At 39.9% G+C, this 23796-nt stretch overlaps 1 protein-coding gene across 8 annotated transcripts in view; it reads left to right on the forward strand.

Moving 5' to 3' along the window:
• The window catches only part of NBEAL1 (neurobeachin like 1), a 226669-nt gene that overhangs the window by 171165 nt on the left and 31708 nt on the right, over nucleotides 1-23796 (forward strand). For all 8 annotated transcript variants that reach the window (XM_053596936.1, XM_053596939.1, XM_053596938.1 and 5 more), the window contains 6 exons: nucleotides 183-323; nucleotides 5420-5550; nucleotides 12767-12876; nucleotides 17639-17756; nucleotides 19656-19753; nucleotides 22459-22575. In XM_053596936.1, coding sequence (XP_053452911.1) covers nucleotides 183-323; nucleotides 5420-5550; nucleotides 12767-12876; nucleotides 17639-17756; nucleotides 19656-19753; nucleotides 22459-22575 — 715 coding nt within the window. The remainder of the gene's footprint in view (nucleotides 1-182; nucleotides 324-5419; nucleotides 5551-12766; nucleotides 12877-17638; nucleotides 17757-19655; nucleotides 19754-22458; nucleotides 22576-23796) is intronic.

Raw genomic sequence — 23796 nt, forward strand, 5'->3', positions numbered from 1 at the left:
ATTGTGTTAGGCGCCTGTAGTCCCATCTATTTGGGAGGCTGAGGCAAGAGAATTGCTTGAACCCAAGAGTTTGAGGTTGCTGTGAACTGTGACACCGCGGGAGTCTAATGAGGGCAACGTAGTGAGACTCTGTCTCAAAAAAATAAAATAAAACCTTAGGGTTTTTTGTTTTTGTTTTTTAGATATGAAAATTTTGAGGATCCTATGGGAACTATTGATAAGTTTCATTATGGTACTCACTATTCAAATTCTGCAGGGGTAATGCACTACCTCATTCGTGTAGAACCATTCACCACCCTCCATATCCAACTTCAGAGTGGAAGGTATGTTTTGAGTAAATAAAATGTTTTCTTATGAGTATGTGTTAGTGTGGAAAAGTGTTTGCTTCATGTCATGTACTGTGTAACAAGGCCATGTCTTTTTTTATCCTCCTCTATTAGGTTTTGAGTCCATTGTGCCCAGCTAAACTAGCTGGGCACAGTGGCTCACGCCTGTAATCCTAGCATTCTGGGAGGCCGAGGCAAGTGAATTGCCTGAGCTCCCAGGTTCGAGATCAGCCTGAGCCAGAGCAAGACCTGGCTCTAAATTTAAAAAAAAAAAAAGAGCTGGGATGTGTGGCAGGAGCCTGTAGTCCCAACTAGTTGGGAGGCTGAGATAAGAGAATTGCTTGAGCCAAGAGTTTGAGGTTGGTGTGAGCTGTGATGCCACAGCATTCTACCGAGGACAACAAAAGTGGAACTCTGTCTCAAAAAATAAATAACATGAAGTGACTTTTGCTCGTAAGTCACAAACATCCCCAAATGTTACATTTACCACAATACCAGGTAATTTTCCTCCCATAATAATAAGTAAGGTATAACTGAGTCTTTTCAGCTTCTCATGATTTTTATGAATAAATGATGTTTTACAAAGCTTCAAAAATAGATTCTGTTGGCTTGGTGCCTGTGGCTCAAGTGGCTAATGTGCTAGCCCCATACACCTGAGCTGGCGGGTTCAAATCCAGCCCGGGCCTGCCAAACAATAATGAGTGACGGCTGCAACCAAAAAATAGCCAGGCATTGTGTCGGGCACCTGCATTCCCAGCTACTTGGGAGGCAGAGGCAGGAGAATCTGAGCCCAGGAATTGGAGGTTGCTGTGATCTGTGATGCCACAGCACTCTACCCAGGGTGACAGCTTGAGGCTATGTCTCCAAAAAATATATATATATAGATTTTGTTATATTCAAAGGGCATGTGAAATTGTATTTCTGATAAGGGACTTGTATATAGAACATATCAAGAAGCCCTTTAAGCTAGGCATGTGGCACTCACCAGAAATCCTAGCTACTGGAGAAGCTAAGGCAAAAAGATTGCTTGAGGCTAGGAGCTTTAGTATAGCATAGGCAACATGGTGATGGCAAGACCCTATCTCTTAAAAAAAGTAAAAGAACTCTTACTTCTAAATAATAGAAAGATTAATGTTTAAAAATGGACAGGGGGCAGGTATGGTGGCTTCCTGTAATCTTAGCACTTTTGGAGGCTAAAGTGAGAAGATCACTTCAGACTAGCAGTTTGAGATCAGCTTGAACAAGAGTGGGACCCTTTCTCTACAAAAAATACAACAATTAGCTGGGCATGGAGGTGGGTACCTGTATCCCCAGCTACTCAGAAGGCTGAAGCAGGAAGATCACTCAAGCCCAGGAGTTGGAGGTTGCAGTAAGGTATGATGATGCTATTGCACTATAGCTGGGGCAACAGAGCAAGACCCTATCTCCAAAACAAAAAGACAAAAGATCTGAATAAACATTTCTCCAAGGCAGACAGTGGAAATCCTTCAATAAACACACTCACAAAATACTCAACATTGTGAGTTATCAGGAAGAATCAAATGAAAACTAGTCAGTATCTCTTCATACCCACTACGATGGGTGTATTCAGAAAGACAGATAATAATTAGTGTTGATGAGTGTGTTGAGAAATTAATACTCTTGTATATTGCTATTGGGAATGTAAAATGATTCAGCCTTTATGGGAAATAGGCTGGCATTTCCTGAAAAAAGTTAAACTTAGAATTATCATATGTTTTGGTTTATTTTGTGTTGCTATAAACTTATAGAAGAATACCTGAAATGGGTAATTTATAAAGAAAAGAAGTTTCTTGGGCTTACGGTTCTGCAGGCTGTACAGGAAGCACAGTGCCATCATCTGCTTCTGGTGCAGGATGCATACTGCCTCTAGTCATAGTGGAAGGCAAAGGGGATGGCTGAATGCCTGTAGCTCAGCAGCTAGATTGCCCGCCGCATACATCAGAGCTGGTGGGTTCGAACCCAGCTCAGGCCTGCCAAACAGCAATGACAACTACAACCAAAAAATACCCGGCATTGTGGCGGGCGCCTGTAGTCCCAGCTATTTGGGAGGCTGAGGCAAGAGAATCGCTTAAGCCCAAGAGTTTGAGGTTGCTGTGAGCTTTGACGCCATGGCACTCTACCAAGGGCAACAGGTCACATGGCAAGAGATAGGGAGGTGGCAGGCTCTTTTCAACAGCCAGTTCTCACAGGAACTAAAAATGGGAACTCACTCACACCTGTGAGGGATCCACCTCTATGATCCACACACCTCCAACCAGGCTCCACCTCCAACAATGGGGATCAGATTTCAACATGAGACTTGTTGGGGCCAAACGAACCATATCCAAGTCATAGTGGCACCATAAGACCCAGCAGTTTCAAAACTTCTACATAAATGTTCACATCAGTATTATTAGTGATCAGAAAGTGGAAACAACCCAAGTACCCTACAAAACTATGAATATACTAAATTAAATCATTGAATTATCCACTTGAAATTAGTGAAATATATGATGTTAATTTTATCTCAAAGCTATACCTCTTCTTGAATGTGAATGCCATTATTAGACTTTTTAGATGGTCTGATAATTATGTTTAAAGTTTTGTTAAGATAATCTCTGCCTCAAACCAAGATTAATAGACACACACACAAAAGGTAAAAGTAGTCATCAATGTCATTTTTTTTACCTTGTAGTGTGGCCTTACTTGATCAGACTCAAGGACATTACATACATACTTTATAAATCCAGGAAAACAGTATCAAAGGAAATAAAACATAAAGGATTTATGCTTTTATGATTAGTAAATGCTTAGTACAATCGCAGCATAATCACATGAGCTTCTTTCAGCCATCATAGACTCAGAGGTCCCATGATGAAATTTAAATAAATAAGGTTAGTTAATTATTTTAAAATTAAATAAAGTTAATATATGTAGTATATGCAAGTAAAATATAAAAGCTATAATCACAAAGATGTTTCTCTAACTCATCCTCTGGGTTTAAGCAGAAGAGTTTGTTGACCAGACACGGTGGCTCACACCTTTAATCCTAGTACTGTAGGAGGCAGAGATAGGAAGATTGCTTGAGGTGAGAAGTTTGAGACCAGCCAGAGGAAAAGTGAGACCCTTCTCTACTAATTAATGTCAATCCATCAGTAACATTTTAAAAGATATTCATGTATGAAGGGTTTAATCAGCATTCCTATAAATCTATTAACAAGTATATTGGTACTGTATTATTTAGTTATATTTAAACTCTGTGATTTTCAAATATTGAAATAACATTCACTTGTGTAATATTTAAAAAAAATTTTTTTTTTGTAGAGACAGAGTCTCACTTTATCACCCTTGGTAGAGTGCCGTGGCATCACACAGCTCGCAGCAACCTCCAACTCCTGGGCTTAGGCAATTCTCTTGCCTCAGCCTCCCAAGTAGCTGGGACTACAGGCGCCTGCCACAATGCCTGACTATTTTTTCTGTTGTTGCAGTTTGGCTGGGGCGGGATTTGAACCCTCCACCCTCTGTATATGGGGCTGGCACCCTATGGACTGAGCCACAGGCACCATCCACTTATGTAATTTTTCTCAGCAAAATTTATGCCATTTTTAATAAAGTATGTTAATATTCTATTTAATTTGTTTGAAGTTTTTCTCCAGTGTGATATGGTTTCCAACTAAGATGATACCATTCATTAAAATTATAGTATTTAGCCAGGCAAGGTGGCTCATGCCTGTAATCCCAGCACCCTGGGAGGCTAAGGCAGGTGGATTGTTGAGCTCATGAGTTCAGGCCCAGCCTGAGCAAGAGTGAGACCCTGTCTCTAAAAAATAGCTGGCATTGTGGCCGGTGCCTGTAGTCCCAGCTACTTAGGATACTGAGGCAAGAGAATCACTTGAGCCTGAGAATTTGGGGTTGCAGTGAGCTATGATGCTATAGCACACTACCGGGGGCAAGAAAGTGAGACTCTGTCTCACACACACAACAAAAAAATTATTGTATTTATTTCCTAACAACAAAATATGACAGCTAGATCACCATAATAAGGAGAGGAAATTGTATGCTTAGAAATTAAAGAGGATTGGATGGGCGCAATAGCTCATGCCTGTAATCCCAGAACTCTGTGAGAGCCTGAAGCAGAAGGATCACTTAGGGCCAGGAGCTCAAGACCAACCTGAGGAGCATAGCAAGACCCTCTCTCTATTTAAACAGCTGGATGTTGTGTGCACACATAACAGTCCCAACTATTCAGGAGGCCGAGGCAAGAGGATCACTTGTGCCCAGGAATTTGAGGTTGCAGTGAGCCACAGTGGAACCACTGCATTCCACTCGAGCCGGAGTGGAACAGTGAAATCCTGTCTCTTATAATCATCATCATAATCATAATCAGGCTCAGCACCTGTGGCTCAAGCAGCTAAAGCGCCAGCCACATACACCTGAGCTGGCGGGTTTGAATCCAGCCCAGGCCTGCCAAACAACAATGATGGCTGCAACCAAAAAATAGCTGGGCGTTGTGGCAGGCGCCTGTAGTCCAGCTACTTGGGAGGCCAAGGCAGGAGAATTGCTTGAGCCCAGGAGATGGAGGTTGCTGTGAGCTGTGATGCCATGGCACACTACCCAGGGCAACAGCTTGAGGCTCTGTCTCAAATAATAATAATAATCTAAAAAGGAAATTTTTAAAAAGAGCAGCTCTAGGCTCAGCACCTATAGCTTGGTGGATGGGGCACCAGCCATATACACTGAGGCTGACAGGTTTAAACCCAGCCTGGGCCTGCCAAAAAAAAAAAAAAAAAAACAATGACAAGTACAACCAAAAAATAGCAGACCATTGTGGCGGGCACCTGCAGTCCCAGCTACTTGGGAGACTGAGGCAAGAGAATCGCTTAAGCCCGAGAGTTTGAGATTGCTGCGAGCTGGGACGCCACGGCACTCTACCAAGGGTGACATAATGTGACACTATCTCAAGACAAAAAAAAAAAAAAAAAAAAGACCAGCTCTAATCATTAGGAATCCTCAAGGGAGTTAAAGCTTTTGTTTCATGCTTTGTTGTTGCTCTTATTTAATATTTACTGTTCTCTTTCAACTTACACATGCAGGTTTGACTGTGCAGACAGACAGTTCCATTCCATCCCTGCTACCTGGCAAGCCCTTATGGATAATCCATATGATGTCAAAGAACTTATTCCTGAATTCTTCTATTTCCCTGAGTTTTTAGAAAATCAAAATGGTAAGAAATAATAGATTTGAAATTTGACTCAGCAAGTGCTAATGGAGGAGCCTAAAAAATGTCTTTTGGGACATTTTTATAATGTCCTTTTAAGTTCATTCTGTCTGTAGACTACTTTGTGTTAAGTTTTAACTGACAGTACTAATTTTATCTTTCAGGGAAGTGCTATGAGGAAGTAAGGTAAATGAGTCAAATTTTAATTAGTAAGAGAATTTATTAGACTATAGTGTATAAAAGAGAAAAAGAAGTGGCTATATGCTATTTCAGCTACATACCCCACTGAATTTAAGTCTTTTGAGTTTCATGAGATAAAGTGAGGGTTTAGACCAGGAATCAGCAGAATCAAATCCATGGACAAAATCATATTTTTTAAATACCAAGTTTTATTGGGCTAGGTGTGGTGGCTCACACCTGTAATCCTAGCACTCTGGGAGACCCAGGTGGGAGGATCCCTTGAGGTCCGGAGTTCGAGACCAGCTTAAGCAGGAGTGAGAGCGTCTCTCCTAAAAGTGCAAACAATTAGCTGAGCATGATGGCACATGCCTGTAATCTCAGATACTTGGGAGGCCGAGGCAGAAGGATCCCTTGAGCTCAGGAATTTGAAGTTTAAGTGAGTTAGGAGGACACCATGAACTCTAGCTGGTACAACAGAATGAGACTATCTCAAAAAAATAAGAAGTTTCATTGGAACATAGTCAGACAATTCATATACACATTATTTTTGTTATAGCTACTTTCAAAGTGTAACAGTAGCCGGGCGTGGTGCCTGTAATCCTAGCACTATGGGAGGCCAAGACGGTTGTCCTCAGCTTTGAGACCAGCCTGAGCAAGAGCAAGACCCTATCTCTAAAAATAGCCAGCCATTGTGGTGGGCACCTGTAGTCCCAGCTACTTGGGAGGCTGAGGCAAGAGAATTGCTTGAGCCCAGGAGTTGGAGGTTGCTATGAACTACACCAGGGGACATTCTACTGAGGGTGACAAAGTGAGACTCTGTCTTAAAAAAAAAAAGTGTAACAGTAGATTTGAGTAGTTGGAACAGAGACCCTATCAATCACAAAACCAAAAATATTTATTCTTTGACCTGTGTGAGAAAAAAAATTCTGACTCTGGATTTAGAGCATATTAGAGTAGGCAAATTGAAAATAATGACAGGAGGCAGTGCCTGTGGCTCAGTGAATAGGGTGCTGGCCCCATATACTGAGGTTGGCGGGTTTGAACCCGGCCCCGGCTAAACTGCAACAAAAAAATAGCCAAGCGTTATGGAGGGTGCCTGTAGTCCCAGCTACTCGGGAGGCTGAGGCAAGAGAATCGCCTGAGTGCAAGAGCTGGAGGTTGCTGTGATCTGTGACACGATGTCACTCTACCGAGGGCGACAAATTAAGATTCTGTCTCAAAAAAAAAAAAAAGAAAGAAAATAATGACAGTATAAATTACTTTAATATTTCAAAATTCATAGAGAAGTATGGTACTAAATACATTTTAGTATGTACAAATACTTTTTCAGGTAATTTTACGTTTATTTTTAAACACAAGGAAGTGGCAAGATTTTTACTACTGGGGATTGTACAATGTTAAAGTATCATTACTAACTTATTTTTCAACGTATAACATGTAATGTTAATGTTTAACCCTTCACTTACTCAGTAGATTTCTGTATCATGTTGGAGAAATCAATATCCATGGCTTAATGTCACTTTGGTCATGAATGATGTCTGTCATTTAAGTTCGTGAAGTTGCGACTATGCACTTACATAGGCATCACTGTACAAACAGCTTAGAAAGGTTTCATAACCTTGGCATATCAGTGTCTCACAGCTGTGTTCATGTAGACGTGTGGCAGTGTCTTGTTGAGCCACATTTATTATTGTTGAGTATTTTTGTGTATCATGATGAGAAAGTTGGAACTTGAATTAGAACAACAAGCAAACAAATTTCTTGTTAAGCTTGCCAAGAGTTGAAGTAAAATCAAGGACATGTTAGTCTAAGTTTATGGGAATAATGCCATGAAGGAAATGGCAGTGTACAAAACAAGATTAAACATTTTTCTGAGGGGAAAGAAAGCATCACTAATGAAGAAAGGTCAGGGTAGTCAGTAATGAGCAGAATTGACAAAAATACTGCAAAAAATTATTTATTCAATTGTGTGTCAAAATTGTTAGCTGACCAAGCAAAGGAGCTCACTGATGCACAAAACCAAAGGAGAGTGAAAGTTTGCCAAGACATTTTGGAGAGGCAAGACAATGTTTTAGGCCATGTTATCATTGGTAATGAAACATGGGTGTGGGCGGTGCTTGTGGCTCAGTCAGTGGGCGCCGGCCCCATATACCGAGGGTGGTGGGTTCAAACCTGGCCCTGGCTAAACTGCAACAAAAAAATAGCTGGGCATTGTGGCAGGCGCCTGTAGTCCCAGCTACTTGGGAGGCTAAGGCAAGAGAATCGCCTAAGCCCAAGAGCTGGAGGTTGCTGTGAGCTGTGACGCCATGGCACTCTACTGAAGGCGACAAACTGAGACTCTGTTTCTTTTTTTCTTTTCTTTTTTTTTGTAGAGACAGGGTCTCACTTTACTGCCTTCAGTAGAGTGCCATGATGTCACAGGACTCACAGCAACCTCTAGCTCTTGGGCTTCAGCGATTCTCCTACCTCAGCCTCCTGAGCAGTTGGGACTACAGGCGCCTGCCACAACACCCGGCTATTTTTTGGTTGCAGTTCAGCCGGGGATGGGTTTGAACCCGCCACCCTCGGTATATGGGGCCAGCGCCCTACTCACTGAGCCACAGGCCCACCGAGACTCTGTTTCTAAAAATAATAATAATAATAATACTAATAATGATACAAAGAACAAACCCCAGCATTCTACACTGGAACTAGTCAGACCCCAAACAATCAAAGGAAGTGATTTATTTTAGGACTATGAATACTCTAATTTAGCTGGAAGAGTTACAGTTTCATCCTAGACCTCTAGTGAAAAATATTTATGGGAAGATGAGATAAGTATAAAACCTTCTATCTGGGTTTTATCAGTATTCTATAAAAGAAATGCAACATTAAAAATAAACTTGAGACGGGCGCGCTGGCTCACACCTGTAATCCCAGCACTGTGGGAGGCTGAGGAGGGAGAATTGCTTGAGCTCAGGAGTTCGAGACTCGCCTGAGTGACAGTGAGACCCCCACTCATGAAAAAAATGGAAAAACCCAGCCGGGCACCACGGCGAGCACCTGTAATCCCAGCGGCTTCCGGAGGCTGAGGCAGCGGGGTGCCTGCAGCCCGAGTCTGAGGTTGTGGTGAGCTACCACGCCCACTGCACTCTGCTCAGGGGCATAAGGTGGGACCCTGTCTCAACAACAAAAATAAATAAATAAATAATAAATAAATAAAAAAATAAAAATAAACTTGAAGGCTTGGCGCTTGTAGCACAGTGGTTATATTGCCAGCCACATATACTGGAGGCTGGCGGGTTTGAACCAGGCCCAGCCAGTTAAACAATAATGACAACCACAACAAAAAATAGCAGGGCATTGTGGCGGGCAACTGTAGTCCCAGCTACTCGGGAGACTGAGGCAAGAGAATCGCCTAAGCCCAAAAGCTGGAGGTTGCTGTGAGCTGTGACACCACGGCACCCTACTGAAGGTGACAAAATGCTACTCTGTCTCTTAAAAAAAGAAAAGAAAAGAAAAGAAACATGGGTGTACTAGTATGACCCTGAGACAAAACATCAAAGTGTACAATGGAAGTCAAGCATTACTCCATGACCAAATAATGTTCTGTCAGTCAAAATCAAGACAGAGTAAGACTCTTGTTTCAAAAAAAAAAAAAAAAACAACAACAAATAAATACAAGAGTCAAAACAATGTTGCTAACCTTTTTTGATATCAGAAAGATTATTTATTATGAATTTGTACCAAGTGGACTGTTAACAAAGTTTACTATTTGTAAGTGCTGAAAAGGCTGCCTGAAAGAGAGAAAATGACCAGAAGTTTTTGCCAATAACTCAGGGCTCTTGAATCACAACAATGCACAAGCTTACACAGTACTGTCTATGAGGAGTTTTTATCCCATAAATAACTGTATTGGAACACCCTCCATACTCAACTGATCAGACCCCCGATGACTTTTTTCTTTACCTGAAAATAAATATTGAAAGGAAGACATTTTAGTGGCATTCAGAATATCAAGGAAGGATGACAGCTCTGATGGCTGTTCCAGCAAAAGAGTTCCAAAATTGCTTTGAAGGATGGACTAGGTGCTGGCATCAGTGCATAGCTTCCCAAAGGTAGTATGTTGAAGGTAACCATAGTGATATTCAGCATTGAGGTATGTAGCACTTTTTCTAGGACGAGTTCACAAACTTAATTGTCAGACCGCATATTCTCAAACAAGTTATGGGAGCAGGGCATCTGACTTGTAGAATAAGGCAGTCAGAATAGATGAGTTTCAGAAAATCAAGTAAATCTGTTGATTGAGTTTGATTTTAGACTCTTTAAGTCAGCCATTGACCCGGAGTATCCTAAAGCAGAGTGTCTGGCATAGGAGGGATGAACAGACTGTATTTGGATACAGATTTACATTACCTTGGCAATTTATGATATTCATCAGAACTACTTGCTGTCCTTAGCACTGCTATCCTGGTGGCCTCCAATCCTAACTATACGTTGCCCATTTGAAATGAGATCAGTTGGAGAAAACTTACAGTTAGAACGCCTTCAGGAACAATTTTGCAAAGAAGGAAATTTTATTTATTTATTTATTTATTTTTGAGACAGAGTCTCACTTGGTTGCCTTTGGTAGAGTGCTGTATCATAGCTCACAGCAACCTCTAACTACAGGCAGTCTAACTACAGGCAGCCGCCACAATGCCCAGCTATTTTTAGAGGTGGGGTCTCGCTCTGGCTGGTTTCAAACCGTGAACTCAGGCAGTCCACCCACCTCAGCCTCCCAGAGTGCTGAGATTACAGGCATGAGCCACCAGGCCAGCAAACAAGGAAATTTAGTATTTTCCATAATAAAAATCCTGTGGAAAATCAACACATTGTATCCCACATATACATAAATGTATTCACGATCTATGTGTATATGACTAAAAAAAGAGAAAAGCCCTGTGGGATGTTAGTTTCAGATAGCTCAACATCATCAAGGCCAACTTTTTTCTGTATTTTCACTCTGCCATTCTGAGTGTTTTGGCTTTGGCTAGTTCCTCTCATAGTTATAAATAACTAAAGAAATTTTAGGCTATATAGGAAGATGCAATATTATTTTAGGAAGAAGTAGAACTGTTAGTCCACTATATCCTTTCCTAAAAGTGAAAAACTATTTTTCATAACCTCACCTCATTTTCCTGGTGTTGGATCATATGCTAACCTCTAAACAGGTCACTTGGAATGGGCATGAAGTACAGGGCAGAGATGAACACTCAAATAAAGGGCCAAGTGTCATGGCTCACACTTGTAATCTCACCACTTCTAGAGGCTGAGGCAGAACGATCACTTGAGCCTAGGTGTGTGAGGTTATAGTCAGCTATGATCACACCATGACACTCCAGCCTAGGCAACAGAGCAAGAGTTTGTCTTAAAGAAAAAGAAAGAAATAGTGGTTCTGCTGGCAAATGAGGGGGAATGACCATCAGGTGGTCAGTAAACAATACTGACCCAACACAGTATTGGGTTAACGTAAAGCTAAAGACCTTGTGTGTGCTGTCATTCTGTGACATTTAGACTTCTCTCCAACTTGGGTCGCACTGATATTTTAAGGCAACACACTGGTATTTTAAGCCCTTCTTCTTCTTTTTTTTTTTTTTGTAGAGACAGAGTTTCACTTTATGGCCCTCGGTAGAGTGCTGTGGCCTCACACAGCTCACAGCAACCTCCAATTCCTAGGCTTAAGCGATTCTCTTGCCTCAGCCTCCTGAGTAGCTGGGACTACAGGCGCCCGCTACAACGCCTGGCTATTTTTTGGTTGCAGTTTGGCCAGGGCCGGGTTTGAACCCGCCACCCTTGGTATATGGGGCCGGCACCTTACCGACTGAGCCACAGGCACCGCCCTAAGCCCTTCTTTTTTGAAGATCTTTTATATTAACATTCCTCCCCTCCACACCCGCACCTCCCATGCCACATTATATAAACCAAAAAAACCTCATTTGGGGGAATAGTTTTTCAAAATACCATGTTCTGACTATATGAGCAAATTTTATTATGCAAGTGTCTATTTAGAATAGTGAGTCAGGTGAGGCGACTCATGCCTATAATCCTAGCCCTCTGGGAGGTTGAGGCTGATAGATTGCTTGAGCTCAGGAGTTCGAGACCAGCTGAGAGCAAGACCATGTTTCTAAAAAAAAAAAAAAACACTAGCCCAGCATTGTGGTGGGCACCTGTAGTCCCAGCTACTTGAGGGGCTGAAGCAAGAGGATTGCCTGAGGCCAAGAGTTTGAGATTGCTGTGAACTATGACGCTTCGGCACTCTACTAAGGGTGACCAAGTGATACTCTGTCTGAAAAAGAAAAAAAATAGAATAGTGATATGTAAATATTCTTTTCTAAGACAGATACAACTTTCCAGTTAGTGAGTTTAGGTATAAGCTATGCCAAAAAGTTCTAAAGAGGTATATTTTTAAATTAACCATTAGAGGGGCTATATTATTTTTAAGAAGAAAATATTGCATTTTGGTCAGTAAGGTGAGGCTTGTAGCTATAGTTCCTCCTATTTTTCTTAACAAAATAATTATTATTCTGATTCACCTTATAATAGCTAATTTAAAACTATTTTACTGTCCAGAGGTGGTGGCTCACGCCTGTAATCATAACAGGCAAGACAGGTGGATTACCTGAACTCAGAAGTTCAAGACCAGCCTTAGCAAGAGCAAGACCTGGCCTCTATAAATAGGCAGGCATTGTTACGGTGCCTAATGTCCCAGCTACTCAGAAGGCTGAGGCAAGAGGACCACTTGAACCCAAGAGTTTGAGATTGCTATGAGCTATGATGCCATGGCACTCAACCAAGGGTGACAAAGCAAGACTCTCTCAAAAAAATAAATATAAATAAATAAATCTATTTTACTTTTATTTATGTTTTTTAATTAACTAGAGAATGTGCTCTAGTAGATGAAAATTAAAGAAGGAAAAAAGAGCATCTGTTTTGTTTAGGAGTGTACCCTCATTTGTATTTCTTTTACTTCATTTATTGAAATCTAAAATGACTTGATACATTTTATTTTTATATGTCTTAGAATTTAACTTGGGTCATCTACAAGTTTCCAAAGAACTAGTAAGTGATGTCATTCTCCCCAAGTGGGCTAAATCAGCTGAAGACTTCATCTATAAACATAGGAAAGCTCTGGTAAGTAATTAGATTAATAAGATAAATGTTTTCTAGAGGGTGGGATAAAGTGTATATGACTGTTAATTGTTTTTGCTTATTACTTTTTCATCTATTCATCTATATCAGTGGTTCTCAACCATGATCCACAGGTGGAGAACTGCTGATCTATATGCTGTTTTTAGAAAATCCAACATAGTAATTTATTTGGAGGATGTGAATCTTCTATTGTAATATAGTACAGTCCCATGAAGTGTACAAAATATTAAATATTTTAGTTCTGTGAATGCCTATTTTATGTATAACTGTCTAGTCATTAAACTGATACAGGTTGCTGTTATGTAGTTTTCATGTTTGTTTCTAATCTAACACAGATGAGTACATTTTTGTTTTCCCTAAAGAATTTCACTAAGCTTCTTTCGTTTTTTGTGTTTTTGAGACAGTCTCACTATGTCACCCTCAGTAAAGTGCCATGACGTCACAGCTCACAGCAACCTCTAATTCTTGGGCTTAAGCGCTTTTCTTGTCTCAGCCTCCCAAGTAACTGTAACTACAGGTGCCTGCCACAATGCCCAGCTATTTTTTTTGTTGTTGTTGTAGTTGTCATTGTTGTTTGGCAGGTCCAGGCTGGGTTCGAACCCACCAGCCCTGGTGTATATGGTTGGTGCCCTAGCCACTGAGCTACAGGCACCAAGCCTCACTAAGCTGCTAATAAGAAAGCCTAGGCTAGGCAGGCATAATTCGTCAAGCCTATAATGCTAACACTTTAGGAGGCCAAGTCAGGAGGATCAGTTGAAAACTAGCCTGAGCAGCATAGCATGACTCTTTCTCTACAAAAAAAGTCCTTAAAATTATGTGGGCATGGTGACTAAGCTGTCATCCCACTACTTAGGAGCTGAGTCAGGAGGATCATGTGAGCCCAGGAGTGAGAAGTTGCCGTGAGTTATGATCATGCCACCGTACTATTGCCTGGACAACCCAGTAAAATTGTGTCTCTAAAAGAAAAAAATAAGGCAAATGAATCTTAGATGCCACTTTACAAGCTTACTAGTTTTCAGTTAAATTTCTAATTTTGAATTGAAGGACTAATGAGGGTTCTTTTAACACTGATACTGTGTCACTTATCTTGTAGATGATGATGGCTCCATTTTTTCCCCATGATAATCCACTTAGTTCTCTATCTAAATTGAAATGTTGGTAGACTCTGATACCAACTGGGTAGATACTTGGAAATACTTCTTCTCCTTAGTATATAATTGTCAAATTTATAAAATTTAGAATTAGATTATGATATTTGTAAGCATTAAACCTAGACATGAATAAGGAATGGGAGAGAAAATAAAGCAACTTTTAAAAATAGCCTGCTGTTTATTAACTAGCCTGAATTTTTTAGATTCTTTTCCACTATGCTATCTATAACCTAAAATAGGAGTCCAAGATCTTAAGAAGACATACACCCTGTCAACCTAAAATACTAAATAAGAAGAGAGTGACATCACCCAAAAGTGAGTTTAGCTGGGTGCAGTGAGACATGCCTATAGTCCTAGCTACTCAAGAGGCTGAGCCAGGAGAATCCCTTGAGCCTAGCAGTTTGAGGGCAACATAGCAAGATCTTGTCTCTTAAAAACAAACAAAAACCAATAAAAACAAACAACAACAAAAAACCTGCTTATTCAAAAATGAATGATGAATTGCAATCTGAAAATACACATGCCCTAGCAAATCATGGGGGGTGATAGGAGAGATAATACCCAGAGAGGAAAAGGAAGGCAAAGGTTTTAAAGATAAAATGAGGAAGGTTCTATAAATTGTTTTGAAATAGCTATTCTTAGTCACAAGGATTAATAGCAAAAGTAACATCAGTCCAAGGTTGAACAGGCAGTTGCTGGACAGATGTCCTCATAGAAGTATTCTTGGTGTACAGTTGAAGTGGTTCTAGTGCAAGGTTGTGGTTTTCACAGAGTTCTTGCAATAGTTTTTAATGTAGGCATGTGTGCATAAGAACCTCTACTTTATGGCTTCTCCCGTCCATTTTGTTAGGCTTTGACACACATAACTCCATTTTAGTTATGTATTGCTGTGTTACAAAATAACCCAAAATTCAGTGGCTTAAAAATACAGCCATTTTATCATCTCTCACAGTTCTGTGGGTTGACTGATCCTCAGGTAGGCTAGTTGTGCTTCAGGTTCTCATGCAGGTGCCATCATTTGGTGGCTGAAGTCATCGGAAGGCTGCATTGAGATAGTAGGTTGCTAGACTTGTCTCCCTCTCCATGTAGTCTCAGGATATCTTCTCTCCTTGTGGTCTCCTGCTGTGTAGCTGAACTTCTTATATGATAGCTCAGGGATCCCAAAAAGTAAAAAAGTGAAAACTTCCACACTATCTTTTTTTTTTTTTTTTTTTTTTGAGATAGAGTCTCTCAGTCTGTCGCACCCAGGCTAGGAGTGGCATGTCTTTACATAGCTCACAGCAACCTCAAACTCCTGGGCTCAAGCCATCCTCTTGCCTCAGCTTCCCAAGTAGCTGGGATTACAAGCATGTGCTACCACGCCTGGCTAGTTTCTCTATATTTTTTTTTCTTTTATTTCTTTATTTATTTTGAGACAGAATCTCAAGCTTTTGCCCTCGGTAGAGTGCTATGGCATCCTAGCTCACAGCAATCGCCAACTTTTGGGCTCAAGTGATCCTCTTGCCTTAGTTTTTCTAGTTTTAGTAGAGATGAGGTCTCACTTTTGTTCAGGCTGGTCTCAAACTCATAAGCTCAAACAATATGCCTGCCTTGGCCTCCCAGTGGCCCTTCCACACTATCTCAAGTAGTGCTCTCAACTGTCATTTCATCACTCTACCACTTGGCAGTGGTTAAACAGTTAAACGCCCAGCTATTTTTAGAGACCAGGTCTCACTCTTGCTTAGGCTGGTCCACAACTTGTGAGCTCAAGCAACCCACCCTCCTGAGCCTCCCAGAATGTTAGGATTATAGCATGAGTCACCAAGCCTAGCCATAGATCTTTTTTTTTTTTTTCATATGAGTTTGTTTGGCAGCCTCTTTTTCCTAACCATAGTAAATTGAAAGCTAAGGGTCTCTCTTCAGTTTCAGTTTCTGTCTCTTTTAGTGTGAACTATTATAATTCCATTTAAAAGTTGATATGTTTTTTATGTATCACCTCTCTCGTACAAAAGCTATTCTACATTACTTTACAAAACAGTCCCTTCTCTACTTTGGGTCACATGGCAGCTACCATGGAAAAATTACCTTTGAATTCTTAGATGCAATTATTATACTTTATCATAGGCCAAAGGAAGCCAATTGGCACTTTAAAATGTTCTGTCTGGCCGGGTGCGGTGGTTCATACCTGTAATCCTGGCACTCTGGGAAGCTGAGGTAGGTGGATTGCTTGAGCTCACAAGTTCAAGACCAGCCTGAGCAAAAGCGAGACCCTGTCTCTACCAAAAATAGAAAAAACTGAGGCAAGAGGATCGCTTGAGCCTGAGTTGAAGGTTGCCGTGAGCTATGATGTCAGATCACTCTACCCAGCGTGATAACTTGAAACTCTGTCTCAAAAATAAATAAATAAATGAATACAATTTTCAGTCTGGAAGTCTTTACACTCAGATCCATAATTTTACTAGGTATCCTTTCTATCTTTCATACAAAGAGCATGATTGGGGTGGCGCCTGTGGCTCAGTGGGTAGGGCGCTGGCCCCATATACCAATGGTAGAGGGTTCGAACCTAGCCCCGGCCAAACTGCAACAAAAAATAGTCGGGCATTGTGGCTGGTGCCTGTAATCCCAGCTACTCAGGAGGCTGAGGCAAGGAAATCTAAATCCAAGAGCTGGAGGTTGCTGTGAGCTATAACACCACGGCATTCTACCAAGGGCAACAAAGTAAGACTGTGTCTCTTAAAAAAAAAAAAATTACAAAGAGCTGAGTGCCTTTTTATCCTGTCTCCAGTAACAATTTTCTCATTGTCTTTCAAGTTACCACTATCAGGCTCCAGGAGCTGTCTGCCTGCCACCCAGCCCACCTCTTGGTAGGTGGGTATGCTAGTGGAGTATGATTTGTAGCCATTTTCTCCACCCCAGGGTGGTTTCATTGTTCCCATGAATTGAAATTCTTTTACTTTTTTTTCCCTTCAATTGAATTTCTAAACAACTATTTTAGTGGAAACTTTACTGCAAATATGCATTCTGCAGCTATCTTAACTCTTTTGCTGCTGATGTTTGGGCTATGATTAATGTATTCTCTTCACCCATTAGTTGCATGTTGATACTAATAAATATGATATTTACATAACAGTTGGTATGAATAGTCAATATATGTAGTAGATATTGAATAAATGTCAACATGGTTTTGAAAGAATTTTATTTACTGCCAGAAAGGTTTGTATGTGGAAATGTTTTGTTTGTTCTTACTATTTTTTCTTTTTTTTTTTGAGACAGAATCTTACTTTGTCACCCTTTGTAAAGTGCTGTTGTATCATAGCTCACAGCAACCTCAAACTTTTGGGCTCAAGTGATTCTCTTGCCTCAGCCTCCCTAGTAGCTGGGACTACAGGTGTCTGTCACAACGCCTGACAATTTGTTGTTGTTGTTTTTGTTGTTGTTGTTTGGTCTGTTTTAATAGGCCCAGGCTAGGTTTGAACCCACCAGCCCTGGTGTACTTGGCTGGTACCCTAACCACTGAGCTACAGACGCTGAGCCTGCTCTTACTAAAAAGAACTGAATTTACATTGTAGTTAGAAGATATCTCTATATTAATTATAAATTTGTTCTTTTTCTAGGAGTCTGAATATGTTTCTGCTCATCTTCATGAATGGATAGATCTGATTTTCGGCTATAAACAGAGGGGACCAGCAGCAGTGGAGGCGCTAAATGTTTTCTATTATTGTAGTTATGAAGGTACAAGCCTATATATTTCTTCTCTTGCTTTATTTTGATAGAAACTATTGCTTAACATATGTTTACACATGTTATTTTGGGCCTATTGATAAGAGAAAGACTACATTTTAAAAACGGCTTTGTGGTCGAGTATAGTGTTTCACACCTGTAATCTGAGCACTTTGGGAGACCAAGGCAAGGAGAATCACTTGAACCTAAGAGCTTAAGGCCAGCCGGGGCAACATAGCAAGACCTTGTCTTTACAAAAAATAGAATAATAAGCTGAGACCTGTAGACAGAGGCAGGAAGATCACTTGAGCCAGCAGGCTGTGATTGAGCCAGTGAACTATAGTCAAGCCATTGAATTGTGCTTCCACTGCTAGGCTCCAGCTTGGGTGACAGAGTGAGACCTTTTCTCAATAACAACAAAATCAATAGCTTTCTATTTGAAAGATTCAGAGTCAGCCACATTTCTACTAATATTTTATTGAAAATATGCAAGTATGGGCAGCGCCTGTGGCTCAGTGAGTAGGGCGTCGGCCCCATATGCCGAGGGTGGTGGGTTCAAACCCAGCCCTGGCCAAACTGCAACAAAAAAAATAGCCGGGCGTTGTGGCGGACGCCTGTAGTCCCAGCTGCTTGAGAGGCTGAGGCAAGAGAATCGCTTAAGCCCAAGAGTTAGAGGTTGCTGTGAGCCGTGTGACGCCACGGCACTCTACCCGAGGGCGGTACAGTGAGACTCTGTCTCTACAAAAAAAAAAAGAAAGAAAATATGCAAGTATATATATGTAAATCTAATTATAAATATCCATTTTTAGTATCATAAAGGTTTTGATATCTGGCATATGTGTCCTGTTCATTCAGATCTTACATTAGATATTTAATATTAAATTGTTAGCAGACTTTGAAAGAAGGCCTTTAGAGTTATAGATAACAAGTACTTCAAATGATAAATAAGATGACATCATTTAGCTCAGGATCAAAAATATTTTCTGATGGCTTTAAAGGGATAAAAAATAGTTCTTTTCTAGGGAGAAAAAATAAAAAAAAATAAAAATAAATTCTTTTCTAATTTTTTTTTTTTATTGAGACAGAGTCTCAAGCTGTCATCCTGGGTAGAGTGAGGTGGTGTCATAGCTCACAGCAACCTCCAACTCTTAGGCTCAAGTGATCTTCTTGCCTCAGTTTTTTTATTTTTGTAGAGACGGGGTCTTGTTTTTGCTTAGGCTGGTCTTGAACTCATGAGCTCAAGCTACCCACCTGCCTCTGCCTCTCAGTGTGCTAGGATTACAGGCGTGAGGCACCATGCCTGGCATTCTTTTCTAATTTTTGAACAGAACTCAGTTCTAAAGATTATGACTTGTAGAGTTGTGTGATTATGACTTGTAGAGTTGAATAGAGTCAGAGACATTTGGTAAAAACAAGCATATTTTTGCCAGGCTGGATCCTTTTAAGGAGAGGAGCTTGCACTTACCTAGTTTAGCCAATCACTAGACACACAGCAATCCACATTAGGTATGGCAGAGTACAGTCAGACAGAATATCACTTTCCTAAACTTTGTCTTAAGCAGTATTTTTGTGTGGTTATTACTCTTGTTTGAGCTTGACTATCATGAAGAAAACAATTAGGGGTACTATAAATATAGTTTCTGTTTTTCTGAGAGAAATTTTTATAAAGTACCAGTTAATTTTAAGTGTTTAAAATATTTTAGTTTTAAGCGGTGGTTGGAGTTTATTTTTATACAAGTTTAATGTTTGAAGATTTACTGATTTCTTTTTAATTACCTCGTTAGAATATTATAAATTGAAGAATGGAATAATATTTCGTTAAAATATGGTGATTAGTCAGGTAGACGTATCAGTGATGTGGCTTGATGATTTGTTTTCATTCTATCATAACTTGACTACTTCTGATTTTAGGAGCTGTGGATCTAGATGCCTTAACAGATGAGAAGGAAAGAAAAGCCTTAGAAGGAATGATTAATAATTTTGGGCAAACACCTTGTCAACTATTAAAGGTAAATTATAGAAGTTATTGACAACTTAAGTTTAAAACTGAATTGCTGGGCGTGGCCTGTGGCTCAAAGTAATAGAGTGCCGGCCCCATATGCTGGAGGTGGTGGGTTCAAACCCAGCCCCGGCCAAAAACTACACACACATACACACACACACACACAAAAAAAAACACAAAAAACTGAATTGCTAAGGAGTAGTACTGTCAATGTTTTTAAGGATTTAAATGATTTATTAAAATATATTCTTTATTTCAGAATAATCACCAGAATCTGGAAAAAACTGTACTTTCACTTAAAGATAAATAGATTTAAAAGATTGTTTCTATTTTTAAATAACAAAATATTGCAGTCAAGATCCACACACGTATATCCAGTTTCTCTAACTTGAAGAATAATTTCTATTTACTCAGAAAGCCAATTACCTTATATTATTTCCGAGAGGAAAAGCTGAGTCTCAATAGAGCCGCGGTTCTCAGGGAACTATAGTTCTTGTGACCCACAGGAACTGTATTAAAGGGCCATGGCATTAGGAAGGTTGAGAACCACTGTTATGGAGTGTGCCGTTAAAACTTTCCTTATATTGGGACTTGTTCAACATGTAAAAATTCTAGTAGTTCACGTTTGCCACAGAAGTATATTTACCATCCAGAGCCTAAACCCAGTCTTAAGAATCTAATTATAGGATATATGAAATGTAGAATAAAAGTATTAAATATTACTACGTATTTCTTCCCTGTGCCATTATCTAAAGTTAAATTATTTTCTTCCTGATTGTACACAGGTTTGGATTCCTAGAAGTTAATCTAACATTAGTTTTCAAAGATGTCTTGATCTTTGTTTATATATTAATTTAGAGATATGTAATACACAATAATTTACCATTTATTAAAGGTACTTTTTTTTTATTCCCTCTATTTCTTGTTAAAGGTATTTTTTACATAATCACAGGTGCTTTACCTAATTCTCATGGTAAATATCCAGTTACCTTCATTTTTTAGATGATGAATCCAGGCTTTTTAGAAAGTAATACCTAGCCTACAGTGCCTTAGAGAAAATAAATACTTTTTCTATGTTTACACGACTAGAAAGTAACTAGGGTACCATTTATCTACCTTACCACATTTCCTCTGAATTAACAGAAACACACCCTCAGTTAAGGTAGATCTTATCTGTGTTCTTATGGGCCTTTACTTAGGACCTAATTATGACACCTCTGCCTTAGTTGCACACTAACCCAACTTGCCTGACTAAATTATAAATATGTTAAGGGCAGCACCCTTCTCTTAATCGTCTTTGTGTCTTTCTTGCATATAGTATATGTACTGTAAATATTTGTTGAATTGAAATCTCCATAGCTATTACAGCAAAAGTATATCTTAAGCTCTAGGTTCCAGATGTATTCTGTTAGGACAGTTATCAGGCTAAGCTTTAAAATTGTTACACTTCCGGGCGGCGCCTATGGCTCAAGGAGTAGGGCGCCAGTCCCATATGCCGGAGGTGGCGGGTTCAAACCTAGCCCTGGCCAAAAACCACAAAAAAAAAAAAAAAATTGTTACACTTCCTTAGCAACAGTTTACTTGGAACTTTCAATATTGGTTTTTACAGAATAGTCATATGTGAAGTTGTTGCTTTATCTCTTATCTTGGTGGTGAAGGCAGAAAGCAAAGTAACAGAATAAAGCAGAACTCTTCATAGGACTTTGATATAGATTCTGTAATATTTTTGCACCAGCTTTACCTTTCTTTTTATTTCATAAGAGTACTGCTAATTTGTTTTTAATACCACAGAAATTACTCAAAAATCAGCCTCTGATTTAAAGTAAAGTGAACAATACTTATTAATTGCTAAATATTTGTTGCCTATAATCTAATATTTTGTGGTAGAGATGAAAGAATTCCCTTCAGGGGCAGCGCCTGTGGCTCAGTGAGTAGGGCGCCGGCCCCATATGCCGAGGGTGGCGGGTTCAAACCCAGTCCCGGCCAAACTGCAACAAAAAAATAGCCGGGCGTTGTGGCGGGTGCCAGGAGTCCCAGCTACTCAGGAGGCTGAGGCAAGAGAATTGCGTAAGCCCAAGAGTTAGAGGTTGCTGTGAGCCGTGTGACGCCACGGCACTCTACCTGAGGGCGGTACAGTGAGACTCTGTCTCTACAAAAAAAAAAAAAAAGAATTCCCTTCAGATAGAATTATATTATTCATTTTAATTGTGCCTTGGAATGTTAATTTTACTTGTCATTTCTTCTTATCAATATAGGTGATACTGTTTGTGTCTCTGACATGAAAGTTATGTAAGATTTTGTTGTCATGTGGAAATCCAGAAATGAATAAGATTTATCTTTTGCTTTAAAATACCTATAGCCAAGTTGGGAAGGACATACCATAAGCAACAATATGTAATCCAGTATAGAAATAAATGAATACTAAATAAAATATAAATTATTTGCCAAGGAAAATAATAAAACAAAATAATTCTGACTTAGAAATTTAGGAGCAATATCGCTAAGAAAAAACATTAAGGTAAAAATGGGATTTCCATAGACATGTAGAAGGCAATAACTCTGCTGAGAGGATGCTATGAGCCTAGGCCTGGAGTTGTCAACAATGCACAGTATATAATTCACTGTAGCCAGAGCCCCATGGGTATGAAGGAATATAGTAAGAAATGTTGTACTACAAATGTAGAATCATTTTTTCTTAAAATTATTTTGAAGGAACCACACCCTCCTAGATTATCAGCAGAAGAAGCAGTGCAGAAGCAGACCAAAACAGATGCTTCAACCCTAAACCTATTTCAGCATCTCCCTGAACTCAAGTCATTTTTTATAGAGGTAATATCAAGTTTGGTAATATCAAAGAATTTTCTCTGTGAATTCTGTACATCTTAAAGTTCTTTTTATTCTTTAATGGAGGCAAAACATTATAATATTTAATCCAAAATAGTAAATTATACTGTGATCATTTGTTCTTGGATTTTAAAACAATTTTACTGAAAGAAAACTTTTGTTTGCTGCTAAGTGGTAGTCTAAACTATTTCTCTTGGCTTGCTTTCTTGTATTTCACATTTTCCTGACAAGGAAGATAATTTGTTTTTTGGTTTTTTTTTTTGTGGAAACAGAATCTCATCAGTCTAGCTCACAGCAACCTCAAACTACTGGGCTCAATCAGTCCTCCTTCACCAGCCCTGCAAGTAGCTGAGACTAGGTGCTTGCCACATCATCTGGGTAATTTTTTCTGCATTTTAGTAGAGATGGGTTCTCACTCTTGCTCAGGCTGGTCTGGAATTATTGAGCTCAAGGGATCCTCCCACTTTAGGCTCCCTAGATAACGGGATTACAGGTGTAAACCACTGCCCAGGCTAATAATTTGCTTTAAAATGCTTTTCGTAGGCTGGGCATGGTAGCTCACGCCTGTAATCCTAGCACTCAAGGAGGGCAAGATGGATGGATTGCTTGAGCTCAGGAGTTCAAGACCAACCTGAGCAAGAGTAAGATAGCAACACCTATCTCTAAAATTAGCCAGGTGTTGATGGAGTGCCTGTAGTATAAGCTACTCGGGAGGCTGAGGCTTAATTTTTTTCAATGAAAACACATTTTTGTCTCCCAGGGAAGCTCATTAGAAACTTAGCATGTTGAAACAGCTTGCTGCCTGTAGCTCAATGAGTAGGGCGCATACACCAAAGCTGGTGGGTTTGAGCCCGGCCTGGGCCTCCTAAACAAAATGACAACTACAACCAAAAAATAGCTGGGTGTTGTGGCTAGCGCCTATAGTCCCAGCTACTTAGGAGGCTGAGGCAAGAGAATCGCTTAAGCCCAAGAGTTTGAGGTTTCTGTGAGCTGTGACACCATGGCCATGGCACTCTACCGAGGGCAACATAGTGAGACTCTGTCTCAAAAAAGAAAATAAAGGAAACTCAGCATCTAAGATTTTTGTGTACCTCTGCCTAACATGTGCCAAAATTGCAGATAAAAAGCAGATGGCAGCATTAATCATATTGTTTGCACAGTCTAGGTGCAGTGAACTGCCCTTATTATTAAGGGAAAGTTTTGTGT

Source organism: Nycticebus coucang, chromosome 7 (genome assembly GCF_027406575.1).
Source record: "Nycticebus coucang isolate mNycCou1 chromosome 7, mNycCou1.pri, whole genome shotgun sequence".
Classification (NCBI taxonomy): Eukaryota; Metazoa; Chordata; class Mammalia; order Primates; family Lorisidae; genus Nycticebus; species Nycticebus coucang.